The sequence below is a fragment of the Buceros rhinoceros genome, unplaced genomic scaffold, assembly GCF_000710305.1.
Source record: "Buceros rhinoceros silvestris isolate BGI_N320 unplaced genomic scaffold, ASM71030v1 scaffold32406, whole genome shotgun sequence".
Lineage (NCBI taxonomy): Eukaryota > Metazoa > Chordata > Aves > Bucerotiformes > Bucerotidae > Buceros > Buceros rhinoceros.
The window spans coordinates 1-26,266 of record NW_010419827.1 but is presented as its reverse complement, the minus strand read 5'-3'; the positions used below and the strand labels follow the sequence as shown (position 1 = coordinate 26,266).

General features: G+C 41.6%; 1 protein-coding gene across 1 annotated transcript in view; it reads right to left on the bottom strand.

Moving 5' to 3' along the window:
• Positions 1–25,689, bottom strand: part of USP37 (ubiquitin specific peptidase 37) — a gene marked incomplete at its 3' end in the record, with an annotated part of 27,246 nt that extends 1,557 nt beyond the window's left edge. Inside the window, exons 1-18 of the mRNA XM_010139093.1 lie at positions 25,534–25,689; positions 21,904–22,075; positions 21,264–21,364; positions 19,821–20,002; positions 19,385–19,459; positions 18,702–18,799; positions 17,144–17,228; positions 16,008–16,169; positions 15,426–15,557; positions 13,290–13,413; positions 12,825–13,030; positions 11,654–11,771; positions 10,352–10,431; positions 9,251–9,415; positions 8,137–8,202; positions 6,825–6,975; positions 2,921–3,173; positions 409–575 (exon numbers count right to left, since the gene is read on the bottom strand). Coding sequence (XP_010137395.1) covers positions 409–575; positions 2,921–3,173; positions 6,825–6,975; positions 8,137–8,202; positions 9,251–9,415; positions 10,352–10,431; positions 11,654–11,771; positions 12,825–13,030; positions 13,290–13,413; positions 15,426–15,557; positions 16,008–16,169; positions 17,144–17,228; positions 18,702–18,799; positions 19,385–19,459; positions 19,821–20,002; positions 21,264–21,364; positions 21,904–22,075; positions 25,534–25,689 — 2,493 coding nt within the window. The remainder of the gene's footprint in view (positions 1–408; positions 576–2,920; positions 3,174–6,824; positions 6,976–8,136; positions 8,203–9,250; positions 9,416–10,351; positions 10,432–11,653; positions 11,772–12,824; positions 13,031–13,289; positions 13,414–15,425; positions 15,558–16,007; positions 16,170–17,143; positions 17,229–18,701; positions 18,800–19,384; positions 19,460–19,820; positions 20,003–21,263; positions 21,365–21,903; positions 22,076–25,533) is intronic.
• Between the last annotated feature and the right edge of the window lie 577 nt (positions 25,690–26,266).

Below are 26,266 nucleotides of genomic sequence, written 5' to 3'. Positions count from 1 at the left end.
CTTTCCCTTTGAGTCTTGACATGACACGCAGCAAGAAGCAACTGCCAGGGAAGATAAAGATGGTCTTGGTTCTCAGTGACAGATAGTAAGAGTTTAGGTCGATTTATCATCGTTCTTATATAATGCTACAAGCCAGTGTATAAATGAGCATGGAAAGCTTTGAGAAATCTGCAGCTCTGTGCTGTGATATACAGTCTCCCAATGACATTACAAAACGTGCCCAGACATATCTAGCGCCATCAACTCTACTGATACTGGAACTAGAAGAAACCCAAACCTTTTTTCACCTGGTTCTCAAAAAAGCAGCAGAATCCCTTCGCAGTCACTGCCTGAACACAACCCTTCCTTTAGCCATCAGGTTTCCAGTGGTGGGGAAGGTAACTCAAGGAAGCAAACTTTATTTCTTACTTGCTCTTGAAGGCTTTGAGCCAGCGCCTGCTGAAGTTCTTGTTCTTCCCTCTCTCTCTCCATATCGTACTGCTGCAGCCAGTCAACCTCCCCCTGGGAGCCTTCCGGAGTTTTGTTTTCCTTATTCTCATCAAAATCTTTAGTTATCTCGGTGAAATTGTTGGGACCTGAGGAATCAAAGTACAGTTATGCTTTCCTGGGTCTTCTGTTTGCTACCAGCTAAACTCTCTTTAAATCAACACAATCCTTGCTGCACAGTGACATCTGCTGACAGGCAGAGCTCAGCAGCCACGAAAAACCCACCTGAGGGTCAAATGGAAAAAGCTCCAAAGCACAGTTTTATACTTAACAGGTGTAATACAGACCATTTGATCAAACCCTGAACCTGTTTTCTTAGCCTCCTCTGTGTTCATTCAGAAACGGCCACTTTAACTAAAGCGAGATGTCACACAGCCCTTGGTTTCTGCAGCCATAAAGCTGACACTTTAATTTCTCTACAAGGAACCATGGATTACAAAAATCTGCACTGCATGTTATACCGTGGAGTACTACAGACGAAGCCACAATTAAAGCCAAATCACATGAAAGACGGAGGGAGACACGAATCTCAAGCACTGTTTAAATTTGTCAATTTTTTGCTTCAGGTAAGAACCTGAATCTTGAGAACACTATCTACAGCTTTAAAAGTTCAAAAGATCGTAAAGTTTCAGTTCACCTTTAATGTGAACAATACAGCAGAAGTATTCTAAGAAGTTTCTGGAATGAACATTCCTTCAACCCCTGGGTACAGCTCCTCCAGTTTCAGGACACTGACTCTCCCATTTGCTTGCAGCTGAGAGTCAGGACCTGCTCCAACAGCTATCACGCAGCAACACGTGAAACTTTTAGTTTTGCCCTATGCAGACACCAACATCTGCTCATTAGTTATTAGCAGGGATTATACAAGGCATTCTCAGTATCTGCAACCTTTTAAACACAAGACCACCAGAACCATAATCCATCAGTCTAATCCTCTTAAAATATAAAGCAAAACAATTTATTACATGACCTTTGAAAACTTACAGCGTAAGAAGAAATACTCATGCAACACACCACCATTATTTGAGGATCATGTAGCAGAAAAGACATCTTCTGTCATATCTAAATTAGTCTCTTTTGAAAGCACCACAAATTATTCAGTGCTTACAAAAAAGTTATTACTAGTGGTAACAAGAAACGGACCAAGTTAAACCCGTCATGTTTAGAATCACCTTGTCTGATACAGCATCCTTTGCAATTAAGTTTCCTTTAAATGGAACACAGGATTGTGAACTACGGCGTGTTATGTTCAGCTGCCATAACTGGTTAACTCAACATACACACACACACCTCATATGAATGCCAGACCCTATCCTTTGAGTAGTACTTGTGGGGTTTGGTCTTACAGAGCTGTGTAAGTCTCAGTACAGAAGGCTGAGTGCAGTGTTGAGTGTGTAACTGCATTCTTAATCAGAAAACACAGAAACTTCTACTAAACATACTTAAACTTGGAGAGAGATAACTTTACGTGGCCAGGCTCTCCCAACTCTTTCACACAGCCATAATCAACATCAGTGTATATAAAGAAGGGCACAGACAAAGCTGACCCAGACGTAGGTTTCTTCCACACCGCCTTCTGACATGAAAGCTGTCGAGAGCTGAAAAAACTGTCACTTTTGGTGGCAGAGTGGGGTTTTTTTGTCATTAGTATTTAATCTCCTGGCTCTTAGGAGAGGAGGAGAACATATTGTTGGCCTGCCAGGCTAGAGGAACTGGAAATCTGACTTAAAGCATGTAGCACTTGGCAAATGATAAACACTTAAATTTTCTTCAGCCAGCTAAAGGAAAACACTCATTCCCAGCACTGAGACCAAACAGGCTCCTTCTCGTACTTCCTGGTGTTTCTGGGTCAGAGGCCCTAATTCACATGCTGAGTCTCTTATGCTCAAGGGTCTACTCTCACATTAAAAAAGTATTAGAAAAAATTACAGAGATAGAATTAAGGTCATTAGTAACTAGTGACTAAATAACTGCTTCTATGAAAGCATTCTAGTCTCACGCAGCCCAGACATCGCTCTTGCACACCAGCAAAGTGATCACCGCTACCGTGCTGCCCAGGCTGCAACAGCTACAGAAATGAAAACACTTTCTGATTATGGAAGATTAAGTTCCAGACATGGCCAAATCTTAGTAAATTGAATTGTCTGGTAGGGGAACTAGTGGAAGCATGTGTTAATCAGCAGAGGAAAAAAAAAATAACCCTGAAGATGACCTTACCTTTATCAGAGAGGTGACAGAAATACAAGAAAGTACCTTTTCACTGTTCAATGAATTAAACACTTTATACATAGGGAAACTGTAAGAAAATAAGAAAGCCAGGCAGTTTCAGCAGTGCATTTGCATCCAGATTCTGCACTGTACATTACTAACCTGCTGCTGTCAGAAACCTGCTTTAGCTCACTACAGTCCAATCAAGATGGTTACTTAACCCTACCTGAGTCTAATGCTGCTTTGGGTTTCTCCATCTCCATAGATTCCAGGTTTTCTGGCAATTCCTGAATTTCATCGTCTCCAAAACCAGTGTCTGGGCTGCTTGTGGGCTTATCTTCATCGTGGCTCAGAGAAAGAGAAGCTTCCCTTTTGCTAATCTCTAAGACAGCTGCTAGCAGTTCATCTTCACTCATCCCATCAAAACCAGCATTCCCGAGCTCAGGTTTATCACCCTCTATTTTACTTCTTTTTGAACCCTGGAGATGAATGGAGTTATGATTAACTGCTTGAATAAACAGGTGTATAACATCAACTTTACATTTCCATGGAGACTTTTTTTTTTTTTTCAATTTTATTAACCCAGGGAGTAGGAGCTTGGCTCTGTCAACATTAAACAGATAGTTACATAAGACTCCATGCAGAGACAACCTTTGGAGCTACATCCACTCCAAGGAATAATATTTACATATAAACTACAACCAGTTTTTACAGGCCATGTAGATTAACATACACAAGACAACTCTTCCCTTCTCCTTCCTTTCCTTCATCACGTGTTCCACCTTTAGGTTCCCATGAATCCTCAAGCCCCTGGCAAGTCAGCGCTGAGTTTGCTAACAAAAAGTTGAAGTAGAAAATGAGAATAATTGAATTCGGACACAGGGATGAACGAATAGGAACAGAAATCAGGTTGGTATGAAGAGCAAATAAAATTAGGTTTGGTGCTGCAGACGTGCCATCCTGGGGGGCAGCAGGACTCTGCAAACCTCACAAGAAAACAGTTAACCAGAGAAATGGGGGAATTCTTCTTTCCTAAGGAGAACAGAATGACTTTACATTGGAAGAAAGGAAAACCACTTCAGTCTTAATCTGGATTTTTCCTTTTTCAGTTATTTTCCCAAAACTGACACTCATCAACTCCTACACCATACTGATTTGCAACTAAGTAATTTCAGTCATACTGATACGAACTGTTAATCAGGAGGTTAACCTCCATGTATACATATTTATGCAATTACACTACTTACCATACTCTTAGAATGCTTTTCCGTGTATTATGTTAAAAATGGGAGAAAATAGTTTCTATCAGAATATACTTATCCAGATTTATTCCAAACTGTATTTGGCTGGATCTCAGAACTTCATTAAAATGAAAAGAAACACATCTTTACTGTTGCTTTTTACTTAAATACGGCAAGCTGTTTATGAGCAAGACTAGTTCTAAATAGCAAACATTTTGTATTAAAACTGGCTTATCGCACAAGATTAGCAAATGGATTAGCCAACTAAACTGCTTGTTCTAGACAACGTGCCCTCCAAGAATCAGAACTGACAAATTCAAACCTCTCTCCTCATGTCTATTCATGCACTGAACACGGAAAGCAGAGTACCTGCTTTTTAAGCTTCCTGATTTCTCTCTCTGCACCTGTAGGCTACTAACATCAAAACTGGTTTAGCTCTTCTCAAGCCCTATTTCCAGGCACTTTGCCAGCAACTGCCACTAGTTCAGTGGCTGGACTTTAAAGACCTGGCAGCAGCTGCACGTTATTTGAATACAGCTTTTCTATCAGAAATTATTTGCGTAGATTTTAAGTAGCTCAGGCTCTAAGACAGGCTGCTTTAAAAAAGCATTTTTAAAAAGCACTTCAAATACTACCCCATCTGCAGAGGCAGAAATCACAGAACACTGCAGTTCTGCCCACTTCAGCCCCTACAACCCCACGTCGAATACTCCCACCGTTCCAGCTGTTCTCCCACATCACAGGACTGTTTCGCAAGCGATGTCCCGCAGCAGATACACCAGCCATGCAAAGTGACTGACTGCCAAGCCCCTAACACCACCCCAGCCGCAGCTGTTATGAGAAGGGTACCAAGGGGAACACAATGCAGCAGCAGTAATGCCAATTCCATGGATCAGGTCCTCCCAGGACAACACAGGGAAGGACAGAGGATCTGGTTAACGAGCACAGATGGCTGATCAGGCCTGTGGTTGAGGAGCAGTCAGTGTGCATGGCCACAAAGAATGAAGTCACTTACATGGAATCACTACCGCTACTGTCTCTTTCCCACAAAAGGCTGGAGAGCCCATAATTAATTTGCTATTCAAATTAATAGGCTTTATTCCCTCAATTTCTGCACTCATAGGGCTTGCGCAATAGAGACTATGTACACTTCCTCACAAACAAAACTCGAAGAAGGATCATTTAGGGCAGTTTGGAACACTTTTTCTATACATAAGAGGGACTTCAAAGACATGCTAGTTTCCCTCCCTCCCTAGGGGGTTTCCTTCCTACCCTCAGGCACCTATAGATGTGTCATGAGGGAGAGCAGTTGCCTACCCTGTTCCTGAGACCTTCAGCAAAGAGTTTTCTGCTTTCTCCCAAAGCAATCCATTCCATCTCTATGCATTCTGAGCATCAGGAAGCTTTCCCTAATATTTAATCTAAAAATCACTGTCTGCAATTTAGTCTATTACTTCTTGTTCTATCCACCACGGGCACGGAAAACAGCACAAGTGTTTCTATGCCTATTTTTTCCCTTCCTTGAAGACACAAGGCCTGCTTAGGTTTCTTCTTAAACTAAAGACCCAAGTTCTCTTGCCTGCTCCTTTTGCCAAAATCTTCCTTTCTAGGCCTCCGGCCATTCATGTTCCTCTCCTCTGGCTCCTCTCCAATTAATCGACAGCTCTTTTCAGTCCAGAGCACAAAGCTGGATACAGAACTCCAGCTAAAGCTCTAATGCTGAGGAAAAAAGGAAGGTTACTTTGCACAACCTGCAGGCTCTACCTCAGTCTACATCCTTCTTTTTTCAACCAGCTTGACCTTGTGATACACTGTCATCTTTCATGCCCTTTCTGAAGACCCACTACTTTCCCAGCTGTTCCCATCCTGTATTTAAAGTGGATTAGGCCTGCTAAGATCAGCACCTTTAGCCTGTTCCTACTGAACAACACATCCTGTTTGGATGCGATTTCTCAGATTTGTTTGTCAGCATCATTTTTAACTGCAGTTCTGAGCTTCATCGTGACAGCAGCCCTTCTCAACTCCAAGTTCTCTCGAAATTTAATACCTATTATCTATTTTATCATTTATTCCATACTGAGTGGATCAGGATCCTCCCTCGGTTTGATCTTCCCATCAGATCAGAAACTGTAGATATCTTCCTCTTGTTGCCTATTGTTATTCAGCCAACTTCATGCCTGTCCTTTAACACATAATTAAGACCCCTTCTCTGCTTGAACAAAGTGATGAACATTGTCAAAAACTGTAGAGGTGCAGAGATGCAAGACACTTGTCCATTCTTAATAGAAAAAAGTGGTACTACAAGATAATCCTCTGAGCTTCTTGTTTTCTCTTCTGGGTAATTTGAAGTTAACTGCACCTTTAAATCAATGAATTTGATCTTTACATGTTTCTACATGTCCACCTTCAAAGATCAATAGCCTCAGTTCCTGAAAGCATTTAAAAAGCCACACTTGAAAGAGGGCACAGATCGGATGTGCAAGAAGCTCTCTCAATTCAGTATTTTGCTTAGTCCACTTGTACTCCAGTTAATTTAGTCAAGGGCTTTGCTGCACAAGTTTATTATTGACGTCCCACTATATTCCATCCTGGATACATACATTATTAGTGAAACTTACCCAGAGGACTGACAAAACAGCTAAGCAGTTGGTACACATAATCCAAAACTCAAGTGCAGTTGGAACACTCTTTACCTCTGTTCCCAGTGGGAACCCAAGACAACTGTACAGAAAGGTCAGTTAGCAAAGCGCTCCCTTCCAGCAGTGCTAATTTGGAGAAAACCCCCTTATCTTACACCAGTTTTATTCACAGTCTACACTAAGAGAGCACAGGCCAGTCATGAGCACATACAGGATCTACATATATCAAAGTTTGTGGGTTTTCCCTCACCTTTTCTGGCTCTTCTTGCAGTTGTTGCTGATCTCTGCTCTGTATGTTACACAACCTTTGGCTATGGGCAACAGAGCGTTTCAATGGCTCGTCATCACTGTCGGAATCTACACAGAGTGCTGCAGAGCTCTTTGACTTGAAAGTGTATTTTCTGTAAATTAAAAACATGGCTGTAAAACTTCACAGCGTTGTAGAAAACTGTTTCTAAGTAATCCTTCCAGGAGCGTTACACTGCAGGCCTGTACAGTTTGGGGAACAAACTGCAACGATTGACAATGACAGTTTACCAACGTAGCAGGCAGTGTTTTCAGAAAAGGGATATTTACCAAGTTAACTGACATACCTACTTCAAGCCTGCAATAGCAACTTAGAATGTTGAAAGTTACTAACTCTGTGGCTTTTTCTTCTCAGGCCAAGAATTCTGCACTTTACTACTTAGCAACTCCAGGCTCTGCACACCTGAGTCGAGTCCACAGTAACATGTGGAACTTGGCACAAGCCGTTTGACTTCTGAGGTTTACTAAGCTGGACACAGCACTGCCCACAGCATTACCAGCATATAAAAAGTGCAAACCTGCACAAGTTTTTAAGTTTTCCTATTTGTTCTTTCACATTAAGATAAATTCTTGCTTCTTTAGAACAGAAGACAAAGGAGTCTGGGGCAGTTGTGATTTCTGCTCAGTTAGGAAATCTGGTCTTTATGTATTTATTCCACAATGCACAGCTACCCAGTGTGGTAGCACGTTTGTCACTATACCAAAAACTGGCCTTTCAAAATGGCCTATAAAAACAGTGCCCTCTCATCTTTGCAGATAAATTTAAGGAACTAACCACCTGTCCCCAGAAGACAGGTTGGGTCTCCATAGAGCCAGAACAGAGAAAACAGATAGACTGCAGAACTGGAAACCATTTTGCTTCTTACATACATGACTTGCAAGTACAAATGCAAGCGAGTTTGAGATCTTGGGCACTGACAACACAACCTAAACCCAGTTCTCATTCTGATGCTCAGCCTTCTGCCTGAAAAAAAAAATCATCTTTGCTTACTTACAAATCCCCAAAGGTTCTCAAAAGAAATGCTAAGGAGATCATGTCAACTAGGCAAACTACCACTGATAATAATTTCAGCTGGCATGTAACGCAAATAAAAGTCAGATATGAAAACAGATAGTAGCTGGAATAATTTACTACAATAGGAAAAAATAGAAAGAAAACAAATAGAAAAATTAAAGAAGAATGAGAAAACTCTAAAATGCCTTAAAGATTATCCCATGAAACGCCAGGCCATGGGCATTTCAGAGCTGTAACTCACCTACAAGGTGTGGAAGTGCTTATAGTACAGGAATTCACCATCTGGGAGGCTTTCAAAGGACGGGAACTATTAAAAAAGCAAAGTATTTATTGCAGCAACTACAGTCTCTAAAAAATAAATGTTTACTTGTCTGCTATGCATGCAAATCCATGACCAAAGAAACAAGTAGAATACCATTATGTTCTCACTAATTGCTTAGATTTAGAGTAGTAGCTCCATCATGCTATAAATATACAACAGTTGCTCAAAACCATATATAATCCTTTAAACTTGATTCACTTCTTAGTGATGCACCCTTAGGGACAAGCTCACAAATTAAAGACTCTGGGCTCCCATGTCAAGACAACTCATTAGTTTTTATTCCCACCAACAGTTGAGTTCCTGCTCCCAAACCACAGTCTCCTGCTGCTGTCTGGATCAGCCGGTTTTCTGGCATGTCCCACATTTCCGTTTCTCCTCCCTTACCTAGATTCTGCTAAACAAGCTTCCTGCCCCATTTAATCCTTTCAGAAGCTCCTAGTCACCCTTCCACTCTCTGGTCAATCAGAATGCTTTCAATGACAAAAAGAAAGCCATTGGAAAGCTATTTGAAACATATTTCCAAATACTTCTGCTCTGATTAGCTAAAGCTGTTTGTTGTGTTTCAGATTGCTATTGTTAATGCAAACTCTTGAGAAAGAGCTACTGTGGCTGTGTCACTAGGCAGGGACCACAAGAGACTCGAGGGTTTCTGGTTCCTCATTCTGCCATGGGCTTCCTATGTGACAACTGGCATATTTAATATCCACGGCTGAGGACAAGCAGCTGTACAGAAATAACTGTCACAGGGAACAGCAGAGAGTATTTTGAGCATGTGAAGTGCTCAGATATTACAATGTCACACATAGACAATGAAAATGAATGACATTTCACAGGCAGTGCAAGTTAGCAGAAAAAAACCCATCGGATGTTATGTCTCCAGAACAGAGTTAAGTGTGCTGTCAAGGGTAAGGTAAGCTAGATTATTTTGGACCAAGAGGCTTAGTTATAGAAATGACTAACAGAATCTCCAACTGCCTGCCTTGGGGCGTATGGGCTTCTTATGACATAGATCAATCACAAGTTGTACACTTACATTGCAGAATGGACGCTCCATCCCAGGGTCAGCGGCAGCCTAGTGCTTTCCGTACAGTGTGAAAGCAGGGTTAAGTATCTTGGAATAACCACCTGCTGCCCGACTTTATGATTGAGAGACAATGCTACATTAAAGCTGTATCGTTTCAGATGAAGAATCAGGACCCTGAGAGACATGAGAGGACAAATGTTAATCGCAAGACAGAAGTCAGAGAAAATCTGTTAAAAATCTAAGTAGCCCTGTTTACAAAATGCATTCCCCTGACTCTAAAATAGATTATTACTTCAGGGTGGTAGGGAAACAGTATCCTCCTCTTATCTGGCAAGAGAGAGGTTATTACTCTCCCAGCCATCACTCAACTTGGTGCAAGATGCAGAGTGTAGACTCTACCGACTCGAGAGGCTTCCTGGTTTGATCTGCATCACCCTGCCCTTCAGTCGAGGAGAAGCAAGCAGCTCTTACCAAATTCATTATTTCTGCTAGGCAGTGAGAGGTAGGAAACAATCAAAATATTATCATTATCGGCCAGAATGCCTGTATATTACTCGCAGATATTCAAAAGACTGTGACAGAGGGATGACACGACTGCCCAAAACTGAGGAGGAGCTGTGCCTAGTGCAAGATGTGTACTCGGTTTATCTGGCACGACACTTTCTCTTTGAAAGACCTTTTGATCACAACAGGCCTTTTCAGGCCTCCTTACACTGAATCTTCTCCCTCATGCTGCACCCCGTACTGTCCACTTAGGTCATGACGCCATATCGTGCCTTAGGTTGTGCTAATATTCAGAAACTGGGACAAGGGTTTTGCAGTGCTCACATAAATACACTAGTTAAGCAAAACACAAGCTAACTACCAAGTACCTGGGTTCAGTATGAGTGTACCTGGGACAAGGACATAGGCCAGACAAAGTCAGCCAAGAGACTCTTTCAGCTTTACTTCCCATGAGAAGACTACTGTCTGCACATGCATTTTTCTCACGTGCTGACCACCATGCACACTGTCCTACCCATTTTCCCAGCTTTACTCTTCAAGGGACTTTTGCTTGCACTTTTGTAACACGTGCTTCCAGGAAAGAAAGGAACAGATGGTGACATTTACCTGGGGAGCCTGTTGAACTTGTGTGTGACAACAGCCAACTTTCCATTGCACTTCTCACAGGAATACTCGATCTCCTCTGCCTGTTTTAAGAGAACCGAAAAATAACTAGTGGAACAAAAGACACATCAAACAGATCTCAACAGAGAGCACATTGCTTCTGGCTGTCATGGAAGCTCTTCAGAACAGCAGTTACCATCACCTTCAACATGACCTAACAAGAGGGCATCTGATAAGAGGACAGGTAGCAGAGCTTACAATTTTACAACATATCCACTGATGCAGGAGGAATTTTCCCCACTAGTCTATTGCAGACCAGTGAATTAGCCACAGCGGAAATATTAGCTTCCAAAGAGAGGGGACAACCTTGCAAGATTTACAGTTTTCTCTCCCATACAGAGATTTGGGGGTTGTTTTCTAATAACCTTTGGTGGAGGATACTTTGCCATGAAGTTTCCTCTCTCTTGTTCAAAACCTCAGCTTTGTTCTTGGAAAGCTATCCTCACCTAAAAGTGTCATGGACGTGCTGCACCAGAGTACAGTTCTGAACAGACAGCGGAAGGGGAAGCATCACTGGGCTGAAGTTACATGACTTAGCCACCAAACATTTCTACAGCCCTTTTCTTTAAGTGAAGCCAAATGACACCACTATGATTCTACGTTTTTTTAAAAAAATCGTAAGATCTCCACCAGTTTTCAGAAAAGCATGCCAACTATTTTATCTGTTGAAAACTATCTGTAAACGGAGAAAACCCACAGGTCTCTCTCAAGATATGACAAAATACAACACTAACTCACAGATGCAAGGCTCATTTTTAGCTTTCAGAAACCTCACCTTGAAGCTTTTCTTACAAGAAGAGGGTCCACACACCACAACTTATTTTTTAAATTATTGTATCTGCATGACCTTTTTCCTCAATCCTAAACTTAAGGCAGTACATAAGCTGTTGAAGCATCCTAGTCCAGGAGAGGAAGCAGCAATTCCTGACCAATTATCTCAGTCTGACAGCTCCCCTTCTCTCCTTTGTGTTTGTTTATGCCACAACTCTTCCACCACAACAAGGGGAAGTTTACCTATTTCACAGCAGTATTGTAAAAAGCTGTTAATTTCTGCACTGCATTCTGCAGTAAAAACTCCTGTACACTGTTAACGTACAAACCTCAAAAAAGTACCAACTTCATTATTTCACATGCCTAAAATCACTGTCATTGAAACTAATAATGAGCCGCACAATCAAAATTTCTATATGGTACATAACCTACACATACTCCACAGTGGAATAAAACCACCTCAAAACTACGTACCCGAAAAAAGAGGTCCAGGGAATCCTGGATCGATCGGGAAGGAAGCAATTTCTTTCTTCGAGGAAGGTCAATGGAGAGGTCATTAAACTGTTCTCTTTTAGTGACTGTTTCACCACACCTAAAGAAGAAACACACTTAGGTAAGTCTGATGAAAAAGATATTTGAAATTAACAACAACTTACATTTTTTAGCCTAAAGTAACTTCCTAGTAGATGCATGCCTCTTGATCAATCTGGTTTTGGTCATTAAAATGAAACTGTTTGATGCTTACGACAAAGGCACATTTTGGGGTTTCACTTTGATGCTTTAGAAGTTGAAAGAACCATTTGTGTAAGGGAGAGAACAAAAAGCCACAAACTGCTTTGGAGAGGCGAGTGATCAGGTATACAGGAAAACAAAGTGACTGCTCTGCAGCTGAACACGTCTCACTGATTCAGCATTCTTAGGACAAACAAACTGGGCCCAGCCCAGAAGAAGGGAAAGCCTAGAAATACTCTCAAACTTAGAAACAGAAGAGCGGAGTCCATAAAAAAAATTTCTCAAATTTCTTATGCTTTTTTTGGGTGGTGGTGAAGAACAGACAACCCCAATCAGACCCCACAGTCATTTGTCTTCAATAACTATTACCGGCATGCCATTTAATTTTAATTATTTTAGGGAAATAATGCAGTACACACAAAGGAATATTCCCAGATATCCGTGTACATGAAAACTCTGTGGAATGCAAGCATCCCGTACAGGAATCAGCTGCACAGGTCACACACAACAAATGCCCAGACATACTGGTTTACATCTTTTTCCACAGAGAGACAGAAGAAAATGCCATCCCCTGGAATCTTTTAGAAAGAACAATTAAAAACACGGCTTCCCGTTGTTTTTTAAGAAGAAACATTGCTTGGCTGAACCCCCCTTTTCTCTCTTTTCTCATACAACCAGTACACAAAAGGCAAAGCACAGAGGCTTTCTGCCGGATCTGTAACAAAGAACTAGATGGTACGAGACTGTTTCAAGAAGGCCTATAGCAGCGGACAGCATGGTGTAATGTTTACAGCACTTCTAGACCCTGGAGAAAACAGTTTCTTCACTGCAGCCTGCAGATGAAGTCACGTAAGATAGAAACACTTTCCAGTCTTTTAAGGTGAGCATGAGAAAAGCTCTCAAGCACACTTACATTTTGCAGATGATAGAATGCTGAACCTCAAACTCTAAGTTACTGATAACTGGACAGGTATAAACTTTGGTGGCTGAGAGGTCATCAGAAGCCCTTCCAGGTGAGTTGTCCTCATTAGGGACTGGTTCACTCTTCCAAGTTTTGTTTAGCTTTTCCATGTCTTCCTTCAGCTGATCCAGACATTGGCTCAAGAACTCATGTGCATCCTAGAAACAGGGTAAACTCATCCAAGTGATTTTGTACAACTTAATTTAGGAGCTCTCTCTCAAACACACACACAGGAGAAATCACATTTTAGTTCACTGCATTCAGCACGACTATGGCAGTTCTGCTCTAACAAAGAGCAATCATTGTCACTCAATCAAAAGCCCAAGTCACTGTCAAATGGGATTGAAGCTTGACAGTTTAGTGCAGTTCAAACTGAACAAATTACACATAATTGTTTCTGGACAATATGGTACTTACATTCTGCATGTACCCAGAAAATCTCTCTGCAGTAGCTGAAATGGCACTCTTCACCTTCTTGAGCAGCTCTTTCTTAACCTCAGGGCTGCAGACATCCTTTTTAGCAAGCAGATGGGCAAAACGTCTGCAGAAGTCAATGCAATGAAAATCTGATTGGCTTTCCAGGACTTTAGAGAAACAAAATAAAACTCATGATACCTCATTCTAAAAGTCTTTAAAAGCTTTTCTCCTGTGGAAGTGCTTTAGAGGTTCTGCATGAAAATATCTCATACATAATTCACATTTTCCATTTCAAGTGTTTTCAAATCTTATTTGAGGCCATCATTGGAATGGGACCCAACTGGACAAAAAATATTCCGCAATCTTTTATGCTAAAAATAAAAGCCGTATAAAGTTCTATAAACTTATTTCTGCTGTATCTTTTACAATGAGGGAAAAAAGCACAACACAAACCACTGTGGTTTTTGGAAACATCTGTATAGAGAGGAGACATGAAATCACATAGCCCCAAAAAAGCAACATAAAATCATTAAATTCAACTTGCGTGGTCAGACTGGTTTCTCCAATTTTTTTTTATTTTTAAATATCTACTCCGTTTCAAGCCTTACTTCTTCCGGCAGTAAAACATCACAACGGCGCAGAGAAAAGCTGTTACAAAAAGAGCCATGAGGAATTCCTGGGTTCAAGCTACATATAGCATTATTGGTAACCTTGTTAAAAACTGTTGAACTTGACATTACCTGTGGTAACCTCTCAGCTGTTGTGATTTAGTTATCTTCTACAACTACTTCACAATTCCACTGGAAATACACACCCAATATATTCCAAGCACATGTTTAGGTCATAGTACATACATGGGAAGATGTCATGTTCCACGACACAAACACAAAGACAGACAAAAGAGACCTGTGCAATCCCCTCCCACCCCAAACCAACAACTCATACTCAGTTACCCAAAGAACCTGATCAGTTTACTGCAGCTCAACAAGTTTCTGCTGTTCTGCTGAGCTACGGTAACAGTGTGCACTCTCCCAACCCTCTGCAACTGCTCACGTTAGCACGAAGCATGCTAGGAAACACGTCCTTTTCACCACAAAGCAGCTGACAGGCAACCGGTTTTCAACAGGGTAATATCCATCAAGTACAGATGAAGCGCCCGTACCCAAACCAAGAGAAGCCAAAGTAGATGCAACTGAGGATCAACTCTGACTTGTGGTATTAGGCACAGATCGCACGCTGCCCTCCACCACAGGTACCATGACATGAGCTCTACCCACAGAGTTTACCGTGAGGTACTCTGGGCAGAAGCTTCAGAGGTATTTCTACAAAAATGAGGGAGAGGACATTTCGAGAGGCACGTGGAACACCCTCTGACCCTGAGTAGCACAGAAAGAGTTCAAGAAGACACAGCAAAAATACAAATTACCCCAAAAGATATAAAAGACTGTGAAATGGGAACAGAAACGGTGCTGCTAATCCCGAATCTTGTTTAGTGAGAGAAGAGGAACGAGGTACAGAGAGTGTTTTAAAAATCCCAAATGGCAGAGTGGGGTACACAGAGCAAACTGCAGTTTGTCCCTCTGACAGACATACAATGGAATCTGAATGGCACAGGAATTCAAAACTTCAAAGAGAAAAGAGACTTTTATGTCTCACCAACACCTTCAGAGTTTCTTGACATGAGATTTGACTGAACTGAGTTCAGCCGAATTTAGGAAAAGATTAAGTATGCAGAATTCGAACACTCTCCATAGCTACTATCAAAGGGTATTTTCCAAAAAGGCATAAGCCCTCACATATCAGGTGAAGCCAGTGACCAGCTTAAACCCTGGCTGGTAACGTTGTAAAAATATGTTAATCTACATCTATTTATTTTGCAGTTTCTTGCATTTCCTTCCGAAGTGTTTCACTCTGCCACTAGGAATACAGTAGAAGATATAAAAGATGGTCTGCAACTCAGCATTGCAATGTTTAAGAGCCTACTTCCTATTTCTAAAGTAAAACTCCAAAATACAGAGAGCTCTAGGATTTATTTTATTATCTACACATGCAAATTACCCTCTGTGCAGGTGCTTCGGTATTACAAAACTAGTTTCTCAGCAACGAAAAATATCCCTCCCAGAAAGCGTAATTTACCTGATCAGTGCATTGAGTGGAATTTTTTTCCACGGGATACCCTGCTTGAGCAAATCATTAGCAAAAGACTGAATTGAAAACAAGGACTGCAGGATGGCATTCATATAGCAGGTGTTCCCCAAGTTTGAAAATCTGAAAGGGAGAAGATGGAACACAGTATGTATGTCAGTGCATAGACATGCCAGCGTTGTCTAACGCTACTAAGTAACATGTAGGATGTTCACCCCAGCCACTTTCCACCGAGTTTTTACTTGAACTCTCCTCCTGCCCTTCAGACTAAACGGAAAACTCATGGAAAGCGACATTTATCGGGAAAGCACCCGTAAGTTTCTACAATCAAAAAGATGGGTGTATATACACAAGATGGAGAAAATCCCTATAATTTATATCTCTACAATACCCTATTTATATCACTAAAATTCTCAGGAAGTGAATTTAAGAATACATGTTTTCCAGACTAAGAAGTGTTCCTTGCCTCAGTATTCACTAATTTCAAGACCTTTTTTTTCATTAAATAGTAACAAGAACATGCATGTCTTGATGATCAAATTGTGCATGCTAGATAAAGAAAATTAAATTTACCCTTGTAATTGCTGTTGAGGATGGGTGGAAAGGGGCACTCGAGGTTTGTTCCACCCTGTGTAATCTTGATTAGATCTCATTTTTTTAACTGAAAGAGGGGCAGGCTGAGAAAGAAATCCCAGGCTTCTTTTGGCTGAAGGGGTCTGGCTGGATACACTAGACCTAAAACATAAAAGGATAAGAAGTGTAAGATTTCTAATGCTATTCCTCAAATAGCTATAGTCCATGACACTGGAATTGCAGCCCTATAGAAGAGAAGGGCTAGTAAAGCCACCCAAGATAACTGGCATGTATCATAATGCGAGAGAAGTGTGAGAGGAAGAGCTTCTTTCCAGAGCACTGAAACACTTTGTCTGGTTAGATTTTTTTACATCCCCAGGTGTGCATGCAGTGTAACCAAGTTTTTTGTCTTTAAGATACGTAACAATTCCTCACACCGTATGATGAGAGGAAGACCAATTGTGTAGTATGAGATCACCACTCCTAAGATACGCTTAAAATTCACGTCTGCACCAGAGTCTTCATTTTCAGCCTCTTGTTCTGGTAACCCAATCACTCTGGACCTCAGTCCCTCATGTGGAAAGCATGAACAAAGTTTCTTTTCTTCCTTGATCTTGTATCTCATCTATCCAGGGCAGAGACCCACAATTTTGATTGCACAGAGTCTAACACAGAAGAACCTCAACCTCAGCAGGACTCAGTACTGCTAGAATACTGCAATTCAAATGTAGTTTCATAACATTTAACTACTAGGGAAAAACGAAGCAAGGATTCAGTATGAAGTTTCAGAGGCATTCAGTCTAAAGTTTCAGAGTTTACACAGAATTTGAACTACCTAGAGTTTAGATATCATCTGGATCAGTCATCTGTGGTGACTGTAACAGACCTGAGTGATTTTAGAAGGTCTATCTATTGCAAGCACTAACTGCAGTTTGAAGATGTAACTAGAGCAATTGTAGCAATACTGAATACCTAGGCTGCACTCCTGAGGTGTAGGGGAATAAAAATATATATACACTTTTTATGCATATAAGCTATATACCATGTGATAAACACCAGAAACTAGGAATTAGGAAAGATCCTAATTTCTGGGAAAGAGCTGTCATTTACAGTTCATGCTAGTGAATCAGTCCTACCTGTCCAGGGTGGAAGTGCCAGTGGAGTACTCTTTTGATGAGGACCGACTGCCATAGAAGGATGATGACTGCAGTGGTAAAATACCTGGAAAAAACAAAAGAGAGGCACCTCGTTTTGTTTCAGGTAACTCAGCTATTTATACAATATACAACTCGTTTAAAAGTATGTAGTTAAAAGGTTTAAAAATCCTCAAATATCATTTTCCAGAATTGGTTGGGAAAGTACTAACGCATGTACTTAGAAGTACTAATGTGAGTATTAATCATATATAAGTAACAACATGCTGGAGTTTTAACCGAGTTTAATACCGTAACCTCAATCAAAACCAAATCACAACACAAAACATTTAAAAGTCATTGAATGGTCATTAACTATCCGATGCACATAGCAGAAATCTCACTAATGATTTCCAATACTGTGCTCTCAAAAGCCATAGTGAAAACAGTTTCTCTTTCCGCTTCAAATTCCACAGTAAATTGCCATAAGCTTGGGGCAAAATACAATCGTTTCATTGTTCTGATATCATTGTGTCAGGTCCTGAGACTCTAATGCCTCAGATGGTGCCACATAAAAAAAGATGCTCTCAAGAGTCAAAAGAAGCCCTGCTGTAGTGAATCACAGTGTAATTTAGTTTGGATAATGAATAAACATTTGCTTCTATCCCAGCTTGAGGTGGCTTGAGTCATGCAGCTTTCAGAAATGATGATACATAAAGCAAGTTGGCAATGCTGTTACCTAAACTTGCAGGTACATACTCACAGATTCTAATTCTGACTCTACCGAGCAAACCAGAGTTTCATTCAGAGGTAAGCATTCACCTTACTGGCTCCTCCTGCAACCTTTTTGTGCCATCAGAGTTGCACTAAAAAAAACCCGCATTCAGCAACATTCCCCATAAAAACAAGATCTTGAATGCGTTCCCCGTCGTGGGGCAAGAGGTTCATTATTTATTAGTAAAACTGAAGAACTGTGCTGCTTACTAGCTCACATATATACTGTCAACATTCCTATACTGTCTCTAAAACCTTGTCACACACCAGAATCCAACAGGACTTTGGTACAAACAGAACAAAAGTCCTGGTCCCAAGAGCTTCCCCTCTAAGTTCTGGGGAAGAGATAAAGGGAAGTAAAAGCACACAGTACACACCTGCAGCACAAAAACCAGCCTACATTCAGGTGGGCTAAATTAACAGCAAAGGAGAGTTCTAAAATAAACAATCAAGCGAGAGGGAAATCCTCAGGAGTTTACAGGAATCCCCTCCCAAGGGGAAGGGCAGCTTGGAGCAAAGCTTGAAGCCGCTCGCTGAATTTTCAAACAAGTCAACACATGGGCCAGCATCAGCTCCCAGGTGTAAAGGTCAGGGTCACACTGGAGGAGGACAGGCTTTGAAAACGAAGGCAAGCTGTCCGCATCTCTTACACAGCTCTGTAAGAAGCAAGACGGTGGCACAGGGAAAGCAGGTTAGGAAAACCACTTCCGCAGCAACTTTCTGAAGAACATCAAAGCAGTAAAAATGTACTGGTCAAAGCCAATTTGGCTCTACTTGTACTTTTTACCTGGTGTCCTATTTTCCTCTGCCTGCTTCAGATTCAGCTGTTTCTCTCTGCTACTGTTCAAGTACTTCCATGCTGGATCACTCAAGGCTTTATTATTCCTACAGATAAACAAGAGTTAAAGACAGTGCAGTTATAGAAGATACAGGATATTCCTGCTCGACATTTACCACTTGTTTTAAAGCATTTTTTTTCCTATCACCTTTAATACTTGACTAAGGAACAGTTAAACTTCACTCGCAGGTAAGTTTAACCAACTCATTTAAACAAGCCTTCTCACTCACAATTACACACGATTTCAAACACAGGGAGCTTATTCTCCAAATGGCAATTTCCCTTTACGAATTTTGTTTTGAAAAGGGTCAAAGCAAGTTCAATGAAGAAGGCACCTATTGCTGTACACGTATAGCCCATATGACAATCCTGACTAAGCTGACAAAAGAAAGATGACACAAAATTTGCACGTGCCAGTTCCTGCAAATCAACTGCTGGAGCACGTTGTATTTCCCTCATTAATCCTGAGCGCAAATCCAATTTCAAGCTCCCGGTGTGTTCAGAAGTTGACTAGTGGCTGGCCCGTACCATGTTGTTGAGACAGGAAACACCCAAGAATTCTCTTTGGAAAACAAGCTTTCACAAAGGAACAAAGAGTTTAAAATCAGGAACTAGAAATAATGGTTACTTACGTTGAAGAATCATTCTCTTTGGGATAATCTTCACTCATTTCTGAACCCGGAGGTTGTGTTCTTTTCCTCTTTTCACTGGAGACAGAAAATTTTTAAAGTCATTCTTTCAGTAAGGCTAGTAAATGATCCTCTTCCAACAGAACAGAACTCATCAACACTCTCTGGGCATTTTGCATCCATCTTCCACCACCTCCACTTCTATAACATAGCATACAGAGAAGAATTTGGCCTGCCCAACTCTTACACTGCTCATAAAGCTCTAGTGTCAGTACCAGCCAGAGGCTACAAAAGCACATATTAACAGCCTGTTAAAAGTAACAGCAAAACCACAGGAAGAAACATATTCCCTGCTTTCTTCTAGGTGTTCTGAGTTCACCTGTGGCTCTACAAAGAGCTAAATTCTAACAACATCATAATAAGAGGATAACACTCTTACCGGTTCTCCAATAGGCCCGTTCTATGAGGGACTGATGATGCAGGAGATGCTGAAATGTTCACCCTGTTGCTGGGTGTCCCAGTTCCAGCGGAATTCTTAACAGATGCTCTCGCGGGGGTACCCAGCACCTTGCGAAATGGATTTTCCTCCTTACTTTCCATGGTCACTCTTTTGGGAGGAGTCTGCAAAGCCCAAGTGGAAGGGGCCAAGTAGCCAATCAGAACAGTGAAACACGCTTTAGTGTGTTTAGTCTAATTTTCACTCTAATCCAGCATTTACACTACTACTTTACTTGCTACAGTGTGGCACCCAAAAGCAGAAAAAAGCTACTTGTAATAGATTAAAAGAGTTTAACACTAGTTAGACACAGGTAAAATTTTGACTGCATTTATGCAAGTCATAGACATGAAACTCTACTGGAGTAACCAGCTTCCCTTCTCATTTTCCAACGCTAAGTCAGCTGAACTTAGTTTTTAAAATCTCCTTCACGTGCTTTGACATTAAAAAACCTAAGGCACGATTCTGAACTATCCCCAGATCAATCCTGGGTGGTACTGAAGGAGAGAAAAAAAAAAAGACGTACCAAAACCCACACAACTAGAACAGCGCCCTGGGCCAAGCAAACGCCCCATGCAAGGCAATGGAAAGAGCTAATAGCTGGTTGACTAAGGAATGTTGGTCAATTTTAGACTTGAAAACTAAACATGTCTCATCTTACCCACTTTATACACAGCCTTAGAGTTTTCACTGTCAGTCTGCCTTTAAGCAACAGGTAAAATTTGTTTTGGGACAACATCAAAAATATTTTCCCTCAGGGCAGCAGTACAAGTATATTCACAGAGATAAAGTAAATTAAAGATGGCAGATGCACCTTGAAATCTGTGTTATGCAAAGACGAAAGAAAGGAATATTTTTAAGGAAAAGCACTTTTGGGGAAGTCTGCAAAATTTACACACAAATCTGAGCAGAATGCTGCAAATTCAGTAACTTCATTCTGATACAAAGGGCGTCAGGAACTTTTCAATATATATGTTTGCCTTAAGTCTGCTAAACTCATAAAGACCTCTGCCGACTGTAATGTGTTCAGCTGCTCCGTAAGGTGTTCAGAGCATAAACAAAGAGATATTCAGAAGTGTGTGAGAAGCAAGTCTTAATCATGTACTTTCTCTCCACTTCTGCTTCTTCTCTGCCTGACTGACAGCTTAGCACGAATTCTGTCTTCCAGAGCCAGACACTGACCTTCCTTCACACAGAATCTATGGCTTCACGAGCAAAACACACCATTGCCAACCATCCCGTACACACCTATTCCAAGCCCTCCAGATTAAAGAGACTTTCGATGCCAAATAAGTATTTACAGTGCTATTAAAAAATACAGTAAGAGATTGAGAGGAGGGAATGAACTAAATAAACGAGAGGAAAAAACTGAACCATTAAACCAACCTGGTTGTCTATATAAGAGAACTGCCGATTAGCTTCCTTCTGTGTGGTCCTGCTGCCCAGCACACCTCCAAAGCTTCCAGATCCCTGAGAGGGTTTCCCAGCTGACAGGAAAAGTACACAACATTTGATCTGATTGTGATTTAACTGAATGGTGTTCTGATTTGTAAGACATTATTTAGCTGGAGTTGATTTTGGACACACTGTATTTCTTGCCAACAGACAGTATGATACCCTGAGTGCACAGACATAAGCACATGTTTATGGATATCCCTTATATTGGTCATTTACGCGGTTGGCAGTAAAGTTCATTTGCTTGAAAAAAACAAAATAAAATAAGAAGTAAAATAAAAAGGAAAGAGACTATGCACGTGCGATAAACAGACGAGTTTTTCAAACACCAACATACTCACAACATAAACAATTCCTACATGAGTAATCTCTGCTCACTGTTCAGCACGACGTACATGATGAGAAAAGTATGTAACAAAAATTGGGGTTCAGGGCCAGGAAGAAGCATTTATGCAAATGCAGAGAAAGTCAGGACAAAAGGAGGACAAAATGGCGAAAGACGAAAAAACCCCACGCAGCACCCACCCCTCCCCAAACTGTTGTTAATGTGTTTTACTTCAATTGCACTTACCAGTGTGAACCCTGTCTTGATGGACCGCATCCAAATACATCCGCATTTCATTGGCATCCTTAAACGGCACCTTATCAATGGTCAGGAAGCTGGTATCCTTCAGTGTGAGCATCAGGCAGCACAGTTTTCTACCGTTTGGTCGTAAGGTCACAGCTTTAATGTTATGGCTTAGCTGAAAACAACAAAGTGACTATAAATATAAATCCAGTTTTAAAAGGCTTTATACTTATAAGCAATCGATGATCATGGAAGCTGACAGAACTGGAAGGTCAGTATCGCTATAGCCCAACACCCCTGCAACCCTGGCCAAGCTTTCTGAAACTCGCTCTGCTACCGAGTGTGACATTTTTGAACATAAAGGAGTAAGAGCTTCATACAGTCCCATTCAACCGTCTGAAACTTCCACATCAAATTTGAAATATAACACTTCCCATATCTTAAATTAAGTACAAACTTCTACTGCCTCTATAGTTTGCTCTCTCAGGGATGACAGGTTTGATACAGCTTAAAAAAAATTTGCTGAGGGAGTAAGTCACTAAGAAACACATTTAGATTATATGCAACATTACAACAGTTAAGTGGTGTCAAAGCTTTTGGGGTTATTGTCAAGCACAAGAATAATTTTAACAAGAATTTGTGCTCCCTAATAATTCATTTATAATTTATTTATTATACCATTTTACTTTATTGTATCACTATTTAACATGAAGTAACAATTAAGTCACCTATAAGAACTGACTGCTCAGTAAAGGTTCCACCATCCACACAGGCTGAGGGTCACTCCTAAAGCAGAGCAAGCAAAAGAACACCTCACATCTGCAGACCGCACGGCAGCCTGGCAGGACATACCTAACCCTACTCCACTTTCAATTCCCTCGTGCTTTCTTGCTAATTCCTTCATTTTGCTGCCTCTTTTTTAGCCTTGCCTAAGACCAGGCACTAGCTAACAATGAGCTCCATGGCAGGATACCGCTACACTCACGGATTTGTAAAAGATGGGAAACTACTGCCTAAGTCCCTGGGCACGACACAAGACAGAGTGAATCACTGCCCATCAGATCACAGTCTTCTCCTAATTTGGCCTGACCGCCATACTATCACGTGAGCCATCCAAATAACGATGATGAATTCATAGATGTGAAAACTAATTATGCTCTAACATGAAAGTTTCACTACGCATTGCTCCAGAATCTGTCTTGTTTCCTTCAAATTATACATAAATAATTTCAAAGTAATTTTTTCCCCCAATTTTTATTTAAATTTGTTCAGGTATACAGAAGACTGAGATAGTGAAAGGCACTCCATGTCCATCAGTGAGATTTCTTTCTTCCCATGCAGATCTCCAGCTTCTTGGAAAGCCAATCTAGACACAACAGCAGTTTGTAAGAGAGGCTGGTAAACCACCTCGATCAGAAACTAAGGGTTTATTTTGCTGGGAAAGTTAGACTTCTGAAATACTTTGTGCTCAAACCTTATATTTTGAGCTTTTTTGAGGGGGTAGATGGTTGGTGTTTTGTTTTTTTTAAATATTAGCTACAAGTGTCTTCAAAGACTTAAGAAGTGACAAGGGGACTTCAAATTTTTCATGCTCTCTTAAAACATCAAGCCCAGTGCAAAAGGATTACAGTTACTTCACCATCTCACTGCAAAACAACCTATTTCAACTCAAAGTGCTGTCATGAGAGGGCTCCATCCATACTCTCCAGGCACCTGTTACAACCCAGTCAACCTCACAAAGTCAGGGGAGGTGGGGGCAAATGAAATATTTTTCTTAATTCATATCTAGCATCTAGGACAACTTAGTCAAAGCTCTGAAACACCAGTAAAATATATTGTCTGACGGAAGAAATTTCAAGACACATCAGTCACCGTAGAAAGAAACATAACCCTGGGTCCACCCAAATGTTCCATCACAGATAAGAAAAGGTGATTTCTCCACAGTTCTCCCAGAGCAACTTATCAAACAAAGGGAACACGACTTCAAAAGCAAAATTATCAGGAATTGCCAGGCCTAAAGCGTCATGTTAGAGCACTGTGACAAGCTGGGGCCAGCTCACAGCAGCTACACTCAAGGGCAAGGGGCAGGCAGCTCTCCCTGCCTGCTGCTCACATCCACCAATGCTCTGGGGCTTGTGACTGTGTCGCTTCAAGATGAACAAGACCAGAAAGCAGATCCCACTGAAAAATAACCACCACCCAAACAAAAACAACTGGTCTGAAGATGCGGCATTTCCTTCTCCTTTGCTGCGGTCCTAGCTGCGTGGTGATGAATCATCCCCTCCACCAGATCTCACGTTCAGTCCTTTCCCTGGGTTAATTCATGTGAAAACCCTCCACTGAGCTCCAGTGAGACCTGATGAGTGCCAGTGCCAGCAGTTGTGGGAGGCTGGGAGCAAAACCTGCCCCTTTAGGCCATGATTAGCTGTTCTATAAGCTCATCCTCCCAGTGGAACCACCTTTCGAGTCACTGTCACACCGCATTAGTTGTCCAGGAAGAAAGGAACAAGTGAGCACAAGCACCCGGGGAAGGTAGGAGGGGAAGCAGCAACCACTCTTCTCAGAAGCAACATGGTCCAGCGCTGGGTAAAATCAAAGGTGCAGCGGAAGCATCGCATGCGAGAAGGCAAATGACTCAAGTCTGCGGTCACAGAGGAACTATTCACAGCTAGTGATTTTCTCACGCCTTCATTCCAAGACAACGCAGGCTGTCAGAGCCAGTGCTGAGACTTTTCAGTACACTAAGGCAGCAAAACCTGATCTTTCACAAATAACGTGAACCTTCTTTTCCTCCAAGTCTGCACTCAGAAATAAAAGGCTCAGAGAAAGGTCTGGTGAACACCACCAATGAAAAACAGCCGTGGCACGAAAAAGCAGAGGCCAACATTGAGATCAGTTTAGGCTACAAAGCTGAAACTACGAAGTTGCTAAATAAAACAGTATTTTTTTTCTTCCAACTGATTTTATATCCTCTACACTTTTTTATAACAGGTAAAAATTTCTTACAGAAAAATATTCCTTTCATTCTTTCGATTTGGGGCATTCTGCCCAAAAAACTGGGAAGGCTGAGCTGAAAACCACCACAGAATGAAAAAAAGGCAATTTAGGCTGAATACTGCGAACAGTGACCTGCCTCAGCCTCCCAGTGAGGAAATCCCATTGTCCGGCATACTAAAAACCTAAAACTGCAACAGCTGCTATTCAGCAGAGTCTTGTATAAACAAGCAAAAGGCTACAAGCGTGTTAACACCGTTACTCTTCAGCTGGGAAAACTGCTGGTACAAAGTGTTCTGGGCTTCAGATCCTGCAAATGTACCACTCACAGAAAGGTTACACACTGCCAAAACCTGAACGCAGCAGCCACGATGCTACACGCTCTGGTAACTTTTCTCTGCTTTTTTAGTTCTATCCTTTCAGTGACATCTCAATGTCGACCTTGGCAGATCCTTTAACAATAGTCGTGAATAATTTACAGGAGAGTTATACAAAGGGATTAGTGTTCAGGAAACGCGGAACAAGAAACAGTGACAGAGGGAAGCTTGTGTGACACTTAATTGCCTTGAAGAGGACAGCTGTTCACAAAAGAGCATAACCCATGCACTACTCAAGCAAAAGCCTTAATATTTGGTGTACCTGAAACGTCTTTGGACCTCCTCCAACATTGTAGTGAACCACTAGACTCACTTTGTTGTCCTTCTCCACAATTTCAAAGCTCCCTTCTTTCCATTTTGTAATCCCGGTCTGCATGCTGCGCATCCGGACGGGTCCGTGCACCTTTAGCGGAGCCATGCTTTCTCTCGGAAGAGAGCTAACACGAGGGAGCGTTCTTCACCTTAAAAACCTGATAAAAAGGAGAAATTATAACTGGAAATGTATTACTTGGCTAGCCAAGTAATCTCTACAGAAAGATACAGGCGTGGCTTAAAGTTTCTGCAGAAGTTCGACCAAACTGTTTTGCTGGTATTTTTAAACGCAGCGATGGAGAGTTAGACACAAGAGGGCTGATTCCTCGCCGCTGAAAGGCGACCAGACCCAGTCCAGATATGGAACTTCTTACACATCCTTAGAGCAACACCAACAGATTTAGGGGAGAGAAGAAAAGTGCCCGAGGAAAGTCGGCGAGAGATGGAAACCAAAGTTTCGAGGAAGTCTCAAAGGGAAAACGGCTCCTTCCTGACGGACGCGAAACGCGGTCGCCCGGAGGGGCCCGGCCAGGGAGCCCCGGGACTGCCGGCTTCCCGCCAGCACTGTGCCCGGGAAAGCCCTACGGGACGACAGACAGCCCCTACACCTCCGCGGGGTCCCGGTCAGCACGGCACGGGCGCGTTTTAAATACAAATTAGAAGAAATGAATGAAGCGGCCCCT